Below are 14,994 nucleotides of genomic sequence, written 5' to 3'. Positions count from 1 at the left end.
TCAATGAGGTTCTCTATCCCTTGTTCTTTCTCTTCTCCTTCAGGAACCCCTATGATGTGGATGTTTTTTCTCTTCATGTTGTCACAGAGCTCTCTTAGAGTTTCCTCAGACTTTTTGAACCTCTTTCTTTTTGTTGCTCTGCTTAGGTACTTTTGTTTATCGTGTTCTCTAAATCACTGATTCGATCCTCAGCTTCATCTATCCTGCTTTTAATTCCTTTAGTGTGGTCTTCATTTCTGATATTGTATTTGTCATTTCTGACTGGTTCTTTTTTATGATTTCAATGTCCATTTTGATGCTTGCTATCTCTTTATTTAGGTGTTCATTATGTCCATTAGTTGTTGCTCTAAGGTCTTTGAGCATCCTAACAGTCATTATTTTAAACTCTGCATCCAGTAATTTGGTTATTTCCATCTCATTCAGATCTTTTTTGGGGGGATTTTTCTTGTTGATTTATTTGGGTTGCATTTCTCTGCCTTCCCATTTTGTCTGTGTTTAGACTCCTTCTTTAGATGTATTGTTTGTGTAGCTAGCTGAGTCTAGGGTTGGCATTGTCTGCCTCCAGTTTCCAATTGTGTTGTTTCTAGAAGTTTTTGGGTTAGCATCAGCTACTGTTTCCAAACTGCTATGGGCTATTTGTCTGGTCACTGTTCTTTTTGCTGTTTGTATTTGTGTTTTCTATATCTTAACTGGGTCAGGTGTGAGGAGATCTTCCTTAAGATATTACTCTAACAAGGGCTGTTAGGTCCTGAACTTATGCTCCCCATATCTGGCCTCTGGATGTGCTCTCCTTGGGCCTTGTTGTCTGGAGCCTGGCGAAGACCAGTGGGTGTGGGGGGGTCACTGCCTTTGAATTGCCTTTATCTACCTATTTGGAGCAACAGGCGATCCAGATCCTATGGCTGCCTCTGCTGAGCATAGGTGCCATTGTTAATACCAATTGCACTCTTAGGCTGGCTTTTATCTACTTTCGGCCTGGAGGATTTCCATTTAAATGTTCATGTTCCCCTGAGATCCGCTTTCTGCCATCATATTGGTGGGTACTCGTTGGGCTCAGGACTATAAATTAGGGGTTAGGTAAGGTATTGGATGTTGCTTACCCCTTAGCCTCATGTGTCGTTCTATCCAGACTTTTTTTTTTCTTTTCTCTTATTTTATATTTTTCTTCTTTTTCAGCCCTCAGAAGGGTGTGGCCACAGGAGTTCAATGATTGTGGCCTCTGTGTTCCCAAGGTGTGGTCTGTCTGCAGGCCCACCACCACCACTGCCACAGCCTCAGGCATTCAGGCACAGGTGTGGCCTGTGCCAGCCTGCCACTGCAGCTGCTGTGGCTTCCACCTGCCTCCACGGGTGGGACTGCGTGTGCACACCCAAGCCTCAGCCGCACTCGGCCCCTGTCCCCCGCCCTGCCCCTGTGGGCGGAACTGCATTCACATGCCTAGCCACAAGCCTCAGCTGGTCCCCCAGCCTCTACCCTGTCCCCGCGGGCTGGACTGCATTCATGCACCGGCTATAAGCCTTGACCAGTTCTCTGGCTTCTGCCCTGCCCCCTTGGGTGAGTCTGCACTTGAGCACCTGGCCGCTAGCTTTGGCTGGCCCCTGCGGGCATGACTGTTGGTGTACCAGGTCTGCAAGACTCGGCCAGTTCTCCAGCTTCCACCTCGCCCCCACGGGCAGACTGCTGGCAGGACCGTGCTTGCGCACCCATCCCACAGCTGCCAGCCAGACTGCATTTGCGCTACCTGTCCATGGCCTGCCCCCGGCTTCCACCCCTGCAGGCGAGACTGCGCTCTCACATCTGCCGCTACCTGCCCTCCTGAGAGCACTCAGCAGAGTGGGGGTGGCGATTTAGCTCAGACCTCAAAACTCAGTACTGTATCCCTGATGGGCTCCCTGCTTCTAAGCTACTCTTTGTTCTGACTGTAGCAGAAGAGCTTCCGTTTGTCCAGTGACCTGCTTCCCTTTGTTGGTATTGCTGGTTCCAGGAAAAATATTCACTCTAGATTTGAGGAGTGCCTCAGCCCAGGGTGGCTGTCCCTCAAAGTGTTTCTCCCTGTGCCTCCTAGATTACATTGTCTTCCTGCTATTCCGGTCCTCTCAGCTTTTCCTGTCCCCTGGAGCCCCGGGTGAGTGGTTGTGAAAGAGGTTTTCTGCGCAGTCCCTTTAAGATGAATCTTTGGTTTGAGAAATCTGTCTCTTTCTCGCAACCAGTATTCTGGCTTGTTTTGCAACTACATACTGTCCATAGGCCTCTTCTAGGCTTGGGGGCTGTAGGCTGGGGCTATGGTCCTGGGGCCCAGGACCCTCCCTTCTCAGGGAAATCCACCCCACCACGTGAGTCCCTCTGGGCCACTGCTCACTCCCGGGAGCTGGGCAGCCCTCTCCGCATTTCCACTTTTCCTACCAGTCTCAGTTTCACTTCTTTGGTGATCTTTGGTTATAGATTCCTCTTAGTTTATCCCAAAGTTGGTTCTTTCAGATGATTGTTCTTAAAATTAAGTTGAATCCACTTTGGTTCTGGGAGGTGGGAGGTTGGAATGTCCTCCTACTCCATCGCCATCTTGCCGCCATCTATACAATAGCATATTCTAAGTGCCTGTAGTAATGTTCATTCCGTCCATAGGTGAAAAATTTGCAAGTGAGGATGCCAATCAAGAAACAATATAGAAATATCTTAACAGTTTTATTTTTTGTCAGTTATTCTTTTTTTTTTCTTAATATTTTCAAAACTTTCTTATAATCTAGTTTTGTGTTCCTGTTTTATTCTTATTTAAGTATTAAATGCATGAAATAATAATGGTATACCTTTTGGTATACCATTTTTTTATACTTAAAATGGTCATTAGGCCAGTTGTTAAATTATTTGAACCCCATCACTGTCCATGTCTGTTGAATAAAGTGTCCTCGGTGAGTTTCTGCAACTGGATGGGAGTAGTTGTGCAGTGCAGGAGGGCCTCCACAGGTGCCACAGCCCCCTGTCAGGGTCTCTCATACTGTCCACAAATGGTATGTCCATCCAGCAAGGGAGTCGGTGCCCCTTCTTGTTGCAGCCTTGCTTCAAGTGTCCATTACACCACTCAGTGATCAGCCCACGATAGCCCAGCTGTCTGTGCAAATCACCAAGGTAAAGGTCCATTACAGGCAACTAGACATATAGCTTTTTATTAATGGACCTCAGTGCTTTTCCATAAGTGCTCTATCTGTTGCCACAAGCCACATCCAAACCCCTCAGCAAGCATATAAGGCCTGCCAAGGTCAGACATATTTAAGGCCTGTGCCACCTTGACAGATCTCTTAGTTTCTGCTGCTTCTGAAAGAAAGCACGTATTATCTTTAAGGCCAACACCTGTTGCACATTAGAAGGGGACCAGTGGATTGCCGATTCCACATGGGGTCTCCTGCCCCTACCTGTGCCTGTTAGATGTATCCCTTGGCCTTCCCCCTATTCAAACTAGAACAACAGTCTTGGGGGCCCTCCTCTCCCTTAGCTGTCTCTATCATGTAATCCTGCAACTACACAACCTGAATACCAGCCACTTTCTTGGAAGCTTCTGAGGCTGCCCACTTTGCCCTTCTTTTTCAGTGGCTGGAACTTCTGTTCCAGTTTAAGCTGCCGCCAAAGCTTTAACAGTCCTCTATCAGACCTGCCATCTAATTTTTCTTTATTTGCCCCTGCTATAATCAGATCTACCCACATCTGTGTTTGGGTAACCTTTGCAGGCTTGTTTCTCTTATTAGTCAGCGGTGGGGGGAGGGGTCAGCATGGGCAACAGCTTGCACAGCCTTATGGTTGCATGCTACCTCTACCTCCCCCAAATCTGCCACCATCTGTGTAACTGTGTTGATGGACTGCCCCACAAAGGGGCTCAAGATAGCCATTAGTGACCCAAAAGGGGCTATTAGGGTGCTACAGAGTATAAGGTCCCTCATCCCTGCTGTAAATACTTCCTTATCCAGCCCACAAGACCTCAGGTTGAAAGCAACATTCTTCATATCTAGTTCTCAGAGGACCTGCTTCAGTTCAGTATACAACTGGCACCAACTCACTGCCTCCAGCAAGTTTCCAGCATTCTTCCAGACTTTACAAATGGCAGCCATCATCCATTCAAATAGGGCATGATTTCCTGGGTTATGGTAGTTCAAAGAGGAGTGCATGGTAATGGAGGCTAATTTATCCATCTCTTCTCTGGAGAGCATGATACCATCCATCCCTATGTCCTACTACCGCAACCAAGCTGCCAGGGACTTGGTGGGTTTCTTCCTAAATTTTGCCCCTAACTCCATCAACTCTGTCTGGGTGTATGACCAGGCCACAGAATGCTCAGCTACTTGCAGAGGAGGCTGTGCCTGCCCCTGAGGCACTTTTAAGTGCTGGGTTTTTACCTTCTGGGTGACCACTGGTCAGGCTCTAAGTCTGTAGACAGCAGTTTTAAACCTCCTACTCCTCAGAGAAGGAGGAGTTGAAAATGCCTACAACCACTAACTAGGAGTCCCTCCACCAGCACGAAAGCAGCTCCTTCTTCAGTGACTTCTTCAGCTCTTACAGCTGCAAACTCTCAGCCTGAAGCTGAAGATCAAGCTTTTGAACCCACAGTGTTTCTTTAACAACTGTCACTGCCAGCATTCAGATTCTAGAGCAAACTGAAGCTCTGGAACGCAGTCTCCTTCTCCAGCAATTGTTGCAGTTCAAGCCGCTGTCGGCAATCTGTAGCTCATCCTGGAGCTTTTAACCTTGCTCAGCCTCTTGCACAGAGCTTTCGGTTTCCTCTCTCAGAGCTGTAAAAAAACCACCCAGCCCACGGCCCCCAATAGGGTAGACACAGGGAACAGCCACTCTTCTGTTCCACCCTTCAAGGGTGTCAGCGACTCCATACCAATCTGATCCGAATCCTTCCCACTGCTCCAGATGTATTACAGGTGGCTGAGGCCAAGCAGGTTCACACTAGATTTGGGCAGATGGTAGAAAAACTGCATAACCGGAAAGTGGTGGGTCATTCCCATTTAATAGATTCTTGCAAAAACAGATGAGCAAGCAAACAGTGGAAAATGCTTCTTATGCCAGTAGGTGAACGAACAGCAAAAACAGACCCTCACACTAGAAGACAGTCAATCTTCAACCTTCGCTGCAGGCAAGCAGCTATAGTCTTACATAGGTTATATACATGTGGCTCTGCCACATACTTAAGCACTAATCATGCAAAGTACAAGCATGCAAGCCTAACAGAACTGTTTTCCCTACAGGGGTGTATGCTGATTGCAGCCTCTACTATTCTTCCTGGAAAGCAAAGGGTGGTAAAGTTTATGTACCTCTTCACAGTTCTATAAAAGGTCAACCGAGTTTTTTTTTAAGATTTTATTTATTGATTTTAGAAGAGAGAGAGAGAGAAGGTGCGGAGGAGTGGGGAGCATCAACTCATAATAGCTGCTGCTTGCATGTGCCCTGATCAGGCAAGCCCAGGGTTTCGATCTGGCAACCTCAGCATTGCAGGTTGATACTTTATCCACTGTGTTACCACAGGTCAGACAACCTGAGTTTTAATGTTTTATTTGCTTGTTTGCTTTTGTCTAGTTTCCTACAGCTTTCGAATTCAATGAACGGTTTTTGATGACAATTTTGGATCACCTGTATAGTTGCCGGTTTGGGACTTTTTTATACAACTGTGAGTCTGCTCGAGAAAGACAAGTGAGTGAAAATGCTAATCTTTTTAGTTACATGTGTCTAGTGTGCCATAAAATACAGAAAAATTTGATAACTTGCTTTATTGTAAATGCAGAGCTTCCAATTTTTATCCCAAGCTTGAGTATTTTCAGTTCAGCCAGGGTTTGTTGAGTGTCTGGTATTTAATGCAAGTGTAAGATTTGACTTTGCCTACAGGGAATAGAAGTAACTTTTTATATATACAAGGTCTCCCTCCTAAAAAGCCATAAAAATATCTGTAAAGGGAACTTTTTAAAAAAGGTATAAACCCACAAGATCAAGGAAAACCAGAAAAGATACATAGTAGCAAACTTTTGGAAACTGGAAAGCTATTAGATAAGTGGTAAATAACAGTTTGAGAAAACCAAATCTCAAACCAGCAGCTGGGAAGCCAAGAACCAGCCCACTTTACATTGCAGGAACCCCAGATGACTCAGAAGTCTGGGGCAAAGGTGTATCAGGTGTGTGGGATGAAAGAAGAAGAGTAAGATAACCTGAAGGTCTGTTTAGAATAAACAGTTTCCCTAGATCCCCTTTTCCACTATTTGTAGCTGAAGACTCTTGACAGATGTTCTTTGTGAGAGAGGGTATAAGTAGGTCTCTGAGTTGAAACCTGAGTCATTGTGGTGTGTGGAGGAGTGATGTGAATGGAGATGAGCTGACTTGTGAGAGCCTGTAATGCCTGCAGCCAAGCCCAGGCAGGTTCCCATTGGATTCGGGCAGATGGTAAAGGAATGATGGAGCCGGAAAATTTTGGGCCATTCCCATTTAATAGATTCTCACAATGGCGAACAAGCAAACAGGCAGAGGGAAACCGCTTCTCACGGCAGCAAGCAAACAAACAGCAAAATGGCCCCTCACAATGGCAAGCAAGCAATCGTCCAGGGCCCCTTGCAGTGGCAAGCAAGAAATCTGCAATCTGTGCCAAGTTATTGAACCCACAGCCTTTCATAAGCTATACACGTGTGGCTCTGCCACATGCTCATGCACTAATCATGCAAAGTGCAAGCGAGCAAGCCTAACACAGCTGTTTTTCCTACAGAGCCCTAGCTTACTTCCTCTACTGACTCCCAGTATTCTGGCAACAGGTCTTTATCTTCCAGCTGGGCGCATGAAAGAAGTTTTTCTTTTTTTTTTTTCATTTTTCTGAAGCTGGAAACAGGGAGAGACAGTCAGACAGACTCCCGCATGCGCCCGACCGGGATCCACCCGGCACGCCCACCAGGGGCGACGCTCTGCCCACCAGGGGGCGATGCTCTGCCCATCCTGGGCGTTGCCATGTTGTGACCAGAGCCACTCTAGCGCCTGAGGCAGAGGCCACAGAGCCATCCCCAGCGCCCGGGCCATCTTTGCTCCAATGGAGCCTTGGCTGCGGGAGGGGAAGAGAGAGACAGAGAGGAAGGAGAGGGGGAGGGGTGGAGAAGCAAATGGGCGCTTCTCCTGTGTGCCCTGGCCGGGAATCGAAACCGGGTCCTCCGCACGCTAGGCCGACGCTCTACCGCTGAGCCAACCGGCCAGGGCCTGAAAGAAGTTTTTCTATTGGCGAGGATTAGGAAAAAGTGCAGCACTCATTCTTTCTTGTGGGGAGTATAAAATGGTACAGCAACTGTGGAGAACACTCTGGCGGGTTCTGAGAATGTTAAATATAGAATTAGCATATGACTTAGCAATTCTACTGCTAGGTTATATACTCAAGAGAAATGAAAATAAGGGTAAAAAAATGTGTGGATGGATGTTCATAGCATCACAACTAATAACAACTGAAAGGTGGCAACAATGCCAATGTCCATCAGCCGATGAATAGATAACACAATGTGGTATATTCACACAATGGAATATTTTTAAGCCCTAAAAGGGAATGAAGTTTGGATCCATGCTACAACATGGATGAACTTTGACAATATTATGCTAAGTTAAAGGAGCCAGACACAAAAAAAGGCTACATATTGTATGATTTGTATATATGAAATAGCCAGAATAACAAGTTCATAGAGACAGAAAGTAGATCGGTGGTTTACAGGGGCTGGAGGGAGGGGAGAATGAGGGAAATAACTGGTTAATGGGTACATGGTTTCCATTTCAGATGATGAAACTACCTTAGAACTTGATAGAGGTAATGGTTGCACAATATTGTGAGTGGACTAAAAGCCACTCAGTAACAGATTTTAAAATGGTGAATTTTATGGTATGTGAACTCCACTTCAATTTATAAAAAAGAATCATCTCTGTGAAAACTTGACTAGCCCATTAAGGACCCAGAGATACCAACACCTAGGGTTCCTCAGTGAAGCTCAAATTGACAAGGCTCTAAATCTCAGAGCTTCCATTCAACTCTTCAGTCCTCCACTTTTACATTATAGCGGACAACCGAAAGAGAGAGAGAGAGAGAGAGAGACAGAGAGAGAGAGAGAGAGAGAGAGAGAGAGAGAAAGAAAGCGGCTTGGAGAAAATACTTACAATGTAGAGAGAGAAGGGAAACGTAAATAAGAAACTAGTATTAATATCCCAAAAAAGAAGAAAATACAGGTACCACAAAATAATAACAGGATATTATTTGGAAGAACATTTAGACATCAGAAAAGAATTTGAAATTAAAAACATAATAGCAACATAAATTAAAATCTCAGGAGAAGAATTGAAAGATAAAGTTGAAATCTCCTAGAAAATAAAATGTAGAGGCCCTGGCAGCTGGCTCAGTGGTAGAGCATTGGCCTGGCATGTGGATATCCCTGGTTCAATTCCTGGTCAGGGCACATAGGAGAAGTGACCATCTGCTTCTCCACCTCTCCCCTTCCCCTTCTCTCTCTCTCCCCCTCTCTCTCCTCCCCCCCCTCCACAGCTGTGGCTCAATTGGTTCAAGTGAGCTGGCCTCAGGCTCTGAGAATGGTTCTGTGGCCTCCACCTCAGGCACTAAAAAATGGCTCAGTTGCTGAGCAATGGAGCAAGGGCCCCAGATGGGCAGAGCATTGCCCCCTAGAGGGCTTGCTGGATGGATCCTGGTTGGGACACATGCGGGAGTCTATCCCTCTGCTTCCCTTCCTCTCACTAAAATTATAAAAATTTTAAAAAAGAAAGAAAATAGAGTGTAAACACAAAAATAGAAAATGAAAACAAGAAAACTAGAAGATCAGTTCTAGAGTTCGAATATCCAAATAATAGGACTTCTAGAAAGAGAAAATGGGGAAACCAGAGACCAGGAAATTACTGAAACAATTTGAAAGTATTTCCCAGCATTGACATACATGAGTTCCCACATTGAAAAGGTTGATGTACATGAGTTCCCACATTGAAAAGCCTGGTGTGTACCCAAGCACAATGGACTAAAATAGACCCATAATAAGGCACATCTTTGTGAAATTTCAGAACGCTGGGGACAAAGAAAAGAACCTTAAGCTTCCAAAGGGAAAAGAAATAGGTTATTTGGAAAGAAAAAAACAAACAAATTAGGGAAACTTTGAATTTTTCAATAGCAATATTGGAAGGTAGAAGTTGGTGGGTCATTGCTTTCAGAATTTTATAGGAGAGTGATTTCAACCTAGAATTCTATAGTCACCAAACTGTTAACCAAATCTGAAGGTAGACCAAAGGTATTTCCCAACATGCATAGCAACAAAAAAGACTTTTCTCTCACACAACACTCTTTCTCTGGAAGCCATTGGGATACAGGCTTCATGCAAACAATGAAGAAGACTGCATGGAATTCAGGAAGTAGCAGTTCCAGCACAGAGAGAGACAAGGGGCGATCCTCAGGGCAAAATAGAAAGATCCCAGGTGAGAGCTAGGCACAAGTGCAGGGCCACCCATTGCAGCTTTCTCTTTTCTGAAGATGGAGCTGGGGGTTATAGATGTACAGAGTGTCTTGACAGATGTTTGAGACTGGAGGAAAAATTTGGGGTTTAATTAATAAGCATCAAAAAAGTAAAACAGACTAGACAGCTGTTAACTTGAGGGAAAACAAAAAAAAAATGTACAGGAAAAGAAATCACAGAATAGTGACTGTGTGGTTTACTCGGAAACAGCACTTGCTTCACATAGGATCTAAACACTAAACATCAATGTTATAGAACCTATGCTATATATTGGGAGTATGAAGGATGATATAAAGTATGTGCGTGCGGCAGGATGGAGGGGAGACATTCTAGTGTGGCATTGTTGTAGTTAATGCCTATAACTGGGTAGCTAACAGGTAGCAAGAAAAGCATGATATTTAGAGATTTGGAGGTAAGTACCAAACAAATAAATTGATTTTAAAACTGGGGAGAGAGGTGAGAGGCTGCTTTGTCGAGTGATGTGACTTTTTAAACTATGTACTAGTATAAGAATAAAAACACAAATAAACATAATGTAGTATACATTGTAGCATCAGAAAGGTATAGCTGAAGTTTTAAGTGGATTTCAATGAAGGCCAATGAAGGCAATTACACTGCCATTATTATTGTTTACATTAATCATGTATGTTAAAGAAATTTCTTCAGTTACTTTTTTCAAGCTGTTATTTTTAGCTTCCAGTTTTTGCTTATTGGTCTTCTTATTGAAGTGGTTAGTAGTAAGAGTTTTAAATTCTGCCTTTCATAATTTTAATACTTGCATTACTTGCCCAAGCTTTGGTTTTTCTCTAGTTTATGGTGAAATCAGTAAAAATCTATAATAAAAAACTATGAAAATGTGAATATCTGAATGAGATGATGGACACCAGACTAAAATGAAGAAAAATGAAGATTCAGGGAAGCCAGTTACCCAGGTGTTTTCAAATATCTAGATGTTAGCATGATGTAGGTTAAACATCTGTATGGTTAATTAGAATGCTGGTAACTTCATATTTAGATACCTAATGTCAAATGAATACAGGTTAAAATTTCATAGTTCTAATAAATAAAATATACCAGTGGGGTCTTATGATTATTTTCGTTCTGCTGAATTAAAAAGAGCATATTGCCCATCTGTTGATAAATATTTTGCATAGTCAGTAATAGTCTTCTTAGATCATTGAAGTGCATTTAATGTTATAGCATTCGGTACTTCTATCTTCCAGTAGAAATAGTGACTTTCAAGCTAGGCCATTATATGTGCAAATATCAGTAAGTGGCTGCCAGAGCACTCACTAGCCCAAGAGGCTTTTGAGCTATTATGCGGATAATGCAAATGTGTGATTTAAGTTGATATTCAATTGTATTGCCACAGGCTGTAAAATGTCTTATGTGCTTGTGTGTGTTTTTATTTAGTCTTTCCCTTTTCCCTTTCTCTATAGAAAGTTACAGAAAGAACAGTTTCTTTGTGGTCGCTGATAAACAGTAATAAAGACACATTCAAAAATCCCTTCTATACTAAAGAGATCAATCGAGTTTTATATCCAGTTGCCAGTATGCGTCACTTGGAACTTTGGGTGAATTACTACATCAGATGGAACCCCAGAATCAAACAACAGGTAAATGAACTGGCATTGTTAAAAGACAGTATTGTTGATTGATTATTATTTCTTGACTTTGATGTTATTTGATAGTTTTAAAAAATGTAGTGATGGCCCTCACCAGTTGGCTTGGTGGATAGAGCATTGGCCTGGTGTGGATGTCCCAGGTTCGATTCCTGGTCAGGGCACACAAAGAGACAACCATCTGCTTTTCTCCCCCCCTGCTCCCCCTCCCTCTCCCTTTTCCCTTCCCATAGCCAGTGGCTTGGTTGGTCCGAGCAAGTCAGCCTCAGGTGCTAAAAATAGCTCCATTGAGGTGCTGGGAAAACTGGAAAGCCACATGCAAAAGAATGAAACTCAACTACAGTTTGTCCCCTTTTACTAAAATTAATTCAAAAAGGATCAAAGACCTAAATATAAGACCTGAAACAATAAAGTACATAGAAGAAAATATAGGTACTAAACTCATGGACTTTGGTTTTAAAGAGCATTTTATGAATTTCACTCCAAAGGCAAGAGAAGTGAAGGCAAAGATAAATGAATGGGACTACATCAGACTAAGAAGTTTTTGCACAGCAAGAGAAACTGACAACAAAATAAACAGACAGCCAGCTAAATGGGAGATGATATTTTCAAACAACAGCTCAGATAAGGGCCTAATATCCAAAATACACAAAGAACTCATAAAACTCAACAACAAACAAACAAACGATCCAATAAAAAAATGGGAAGAGGACATGAACAGACACTTCTCTCAGGAAGAAATACAAATAGCCAACAGATATATGAAAAGATGCTCATCTTCATTAGTTATTAGAGAAATGCAAATCAAAACTACAATGAGGTACCACCTCACACTTGTTAGATTGGCTATTATCAAGACAGGTAATAGCAAGTGTTGGAGAAGCTGTGGAGAAAAAGGAACCCTCATCCACTTTTGGTGGGAATGTAAAGTAGTACAACCATTATGGAAGAAAGTATGGTTGTTCCTCAAAAAACTAAAAATAGAACTACCTTATGACCCACCAATCCCTCTACTGGGTATATATCCCCAAAGCTCAAACACATTGGTACGTAAAGACACATGCAGCCTCATGTTCATTGCAGCATTGTTCACAGTGGCCAAGACATGGAAACAACTAAAAAGCCCTTTAATAGATGAATGGATAAAGAAGATGTGGTACTTATATACTATGGAATACTACTCAGCCATAAGAAATGATGACATTGGATCATTTACAACAAAATGGATGGATCTTGCCTGACCAGGCGGTGGCACAGTGGATAGAGCGTCGGACTGGGATGCCAAGGACCCAGGTTCGAGACCCTGAGATTGCCAGCTTGAGCATGGGCTCATCTGGTTTGAGCAAAGCTCACCAGCTTGGACCCAAGGTCACTGGCTCAAGCAAGGGGTTACTCACTCTGCTGTAGTCTCACGGTCAAGGCACATATGAGAAAGCAATCAATGAAAAACCAAGGTGTCGCAACAAAAAACTAATGATTGATGCTTCTCATCTCTCTGTTCTGTCTGTCTATCCCTGTCTATCCCTCTCTCTGTCTCTGTAAAAAAAAAAAAAAGGATGGATCTTGATAACATTATACAGAGTAAAATAAGTAAATCATAAAAAAACTAAGAACTGCATGATTCCCTACATAGGTGGGACATAAAAATGAGACTAAGAGACACGGACAAGAGTGTTGTGGTTACCGGGGGAGGGAGGAGAGGGAGGGAGAGGGGGAAGGGGAGGGGCACAAAGAAAACCAGATAGAAGGTGACAGAGGACAATTTGACTTTAGGTGACGGGTATGCAACATAATTGAATGACAAGATAACCTGGAGATGTTTTCTTTGAACATATGTACCCTGATTTATTAATGTCACTCCATAAAAATTAATAAAAATTTATTTTAAAAAGTTAATTACTAAAGTTAATGTGTCATTTTAAAAAGTCAACAATACACTTTTTCTTTGACTTCTATTACAGAACTCACTTTTACCTCCAATTTTGCAAGAGTTTTAATTCCGAACTATATTGTTTCCTGCAGTAAACTTGTTTTAAAGGGGCTTGCCTTTAAAAATGAGATTACCTCTTCCATCATTCAAATATGTTATATGCATATAAAATATTGTCACCACTATGTCTCAAGGTATGGTTTGAGTTTCTTTTTCCACTAAGGTCACATTAGACACTGAAAAGAAAATCCGGTTTTCTTTAGAATGTAAACCCAAGTGACCTTATCCACAACAACTATTTGAACTGTAATAGTATTATATATAAAATGTATGTCTCATAGTATGCCAAGGTAGGAAAAAACAAATAAATGATGAAAACTTGTGAAAAATAAAATGTATGACACTGTTATGAGAAGGAAAAAACAAAAACTATCCATGTGTTGTATTTTTAAGGAAAATGTTAGAAAGTCTTTTTTTTAATTGGAAATTACAAACATTTTCGTCAATATAATACAGGTTAGTCCCTGGCCGGTTGGCTCAGCGGTGGAGCGTCGGCCTGGCTTGTGGGGTACCCGGGTTCGATTCCCGGCCAGGGCACATAGGAGAGGCGCCCATTTGCTTCTCCACCCCCCCTCCTTCCTCTCTGTCTCTCTCTTCCCCTCCCGCAGCCAAGGCTCCATTGGAGCAAAGATGGCCCGGGCGCTGGGGATGGCTCCTTGGCCGCTGCCCCAGGCGCTGCAGTGGCTCTGGTCGTGGCAGAGCAACGCCCGGGAGGGGCAGAGCATCGCCCCCTGGTGGGCAGAGCTTCGCCCCTGGTGGGCGTGCCGGGTGGATCCTGGTCGGGTGCATGTGGGAGTCTGTCTGACTGTCTCTCCCCGTTTCCAGCTTCAAAGGGATACAAAGAAAAAATATATATAATACAGGTTAAATAAATTAAAAGTTAAATATCCATCAGTGGAAGACTGGTACTTAATGGAACCATATACGGTGCTTAAAAAAGATAAAGTATTTGTGTACTAATGTTACAAATCTGGCAATAACTGAAATAAGTACAGTGCTGAATGAAATGAAGAACATGCTTCTTCTAGTGTAAAAAACATAAAATAGTCTTACTTTCTTTTATGTGCACAAATAAATTCTGGGGGACAAAAACAAGAACAGGTTACAGTGATTTCTAGGTTCATCTACAGGCAGAGAAGCTACAAGGATGCATGGAAGCCTTTCATGATACAGTAAGTCCTCACTTAAAGCCATCAATAGCTTCTGCAACTTTAAGGAAAATGATGTATAATGAAACTCATTTCACCGTAGGTTAATTGATGTAAATAAGAATTAAGTACCTACGGTATCTTGTCAACATTATAACAAAATGACATTGAATTAAATGGCATTATCTGAGGACCTGTTGTATATCTTTTTTTATTTATTCATTTTTAGAGAGGAGAGAGAGAGGGAGAGAGAGAGAGAGAGAGACAGAGAGAGAGAAGGGGGGAGGAGCTGGAAGCATCAACTCCCATATGTGCCTTGGCCAGGCAAGCCCAGGGTTTTGAACCAGCGACCTCAGCATTTCCAGGCCGATGCTTTATCCACTGCGCCACCACAGGTCAGGCTGTATATCTTCTTATACCTTTTGTTTTTTGATTCAGAAATAATTAAATAATAAAACAGGAAATATATTTTAAAAACACTCCTAAAAATGTATGCACATAAGAGTAAATAAAGATGCTTACTAACATAAAAAAAAATAGCTCCATTGATTCAAGCATTGGCCCAAGACAGGGATTGCTGGGTAGATAGATCCCATTCAAGCACATGTGGGAGTCTGTCTCACTATTTCTCCTCCTCTCACTTAAAAAATATCATGAGGGGGAAATTATCAGACTAAAAAAGTCACACTTGCTTTTAAACACAACTTTCATTAAAAATTGTTTTTGAT

At 42.7% G+C, this 14,994-nt stretch overlaps 1 protein-coding gene across 2 annotated transcripts in view; it reads left to right on the top strand.

Annotated features, from left to right (window-relative positions):
• Positions 1-14,994, top strand: part of MTM1 (myotubularin 1) — a 183,889-nt gene that overhangs the window by 149,470 nt on the left and 19,425 nt on the right. For both annotated transcript variants that reach the window (XM_066357634.1, XM_066357633.1), the window contains exons 13-14: positions 5,569-5,682; positions 10,946-11,122. In XM_066357634.1, the coding sequence (XP_066213731.1) occupies positions 5,569-5,682; positions 10,946-11,122 (291 nt within the window). The remainder of the gene's footprint in view (positions 1-5,568; positions 5,683-10,945; positions 11,123-14,994) is intronic.

The sequence above is a fragment of the Saccopteryx leptura genome, chromosome X, assembly GCF_036850995.1.
Source record: "Saccopteryx leptura isolate mSacLep1 chromosome X, mSacLep1_pri_phased_curated, whole genome shotgun sequence".
Lineage (NCBI taxonomy): Eukaryota > Metazoa > Chordata > Mammalia > Chiroptera > Emballonuridae > Saccopteryx > Saccopteryx leptura.
Note: the sequence above shows the minus strand (reverse complement) of the source record. Positions and strands in the feature narration are given on the sequence as shown.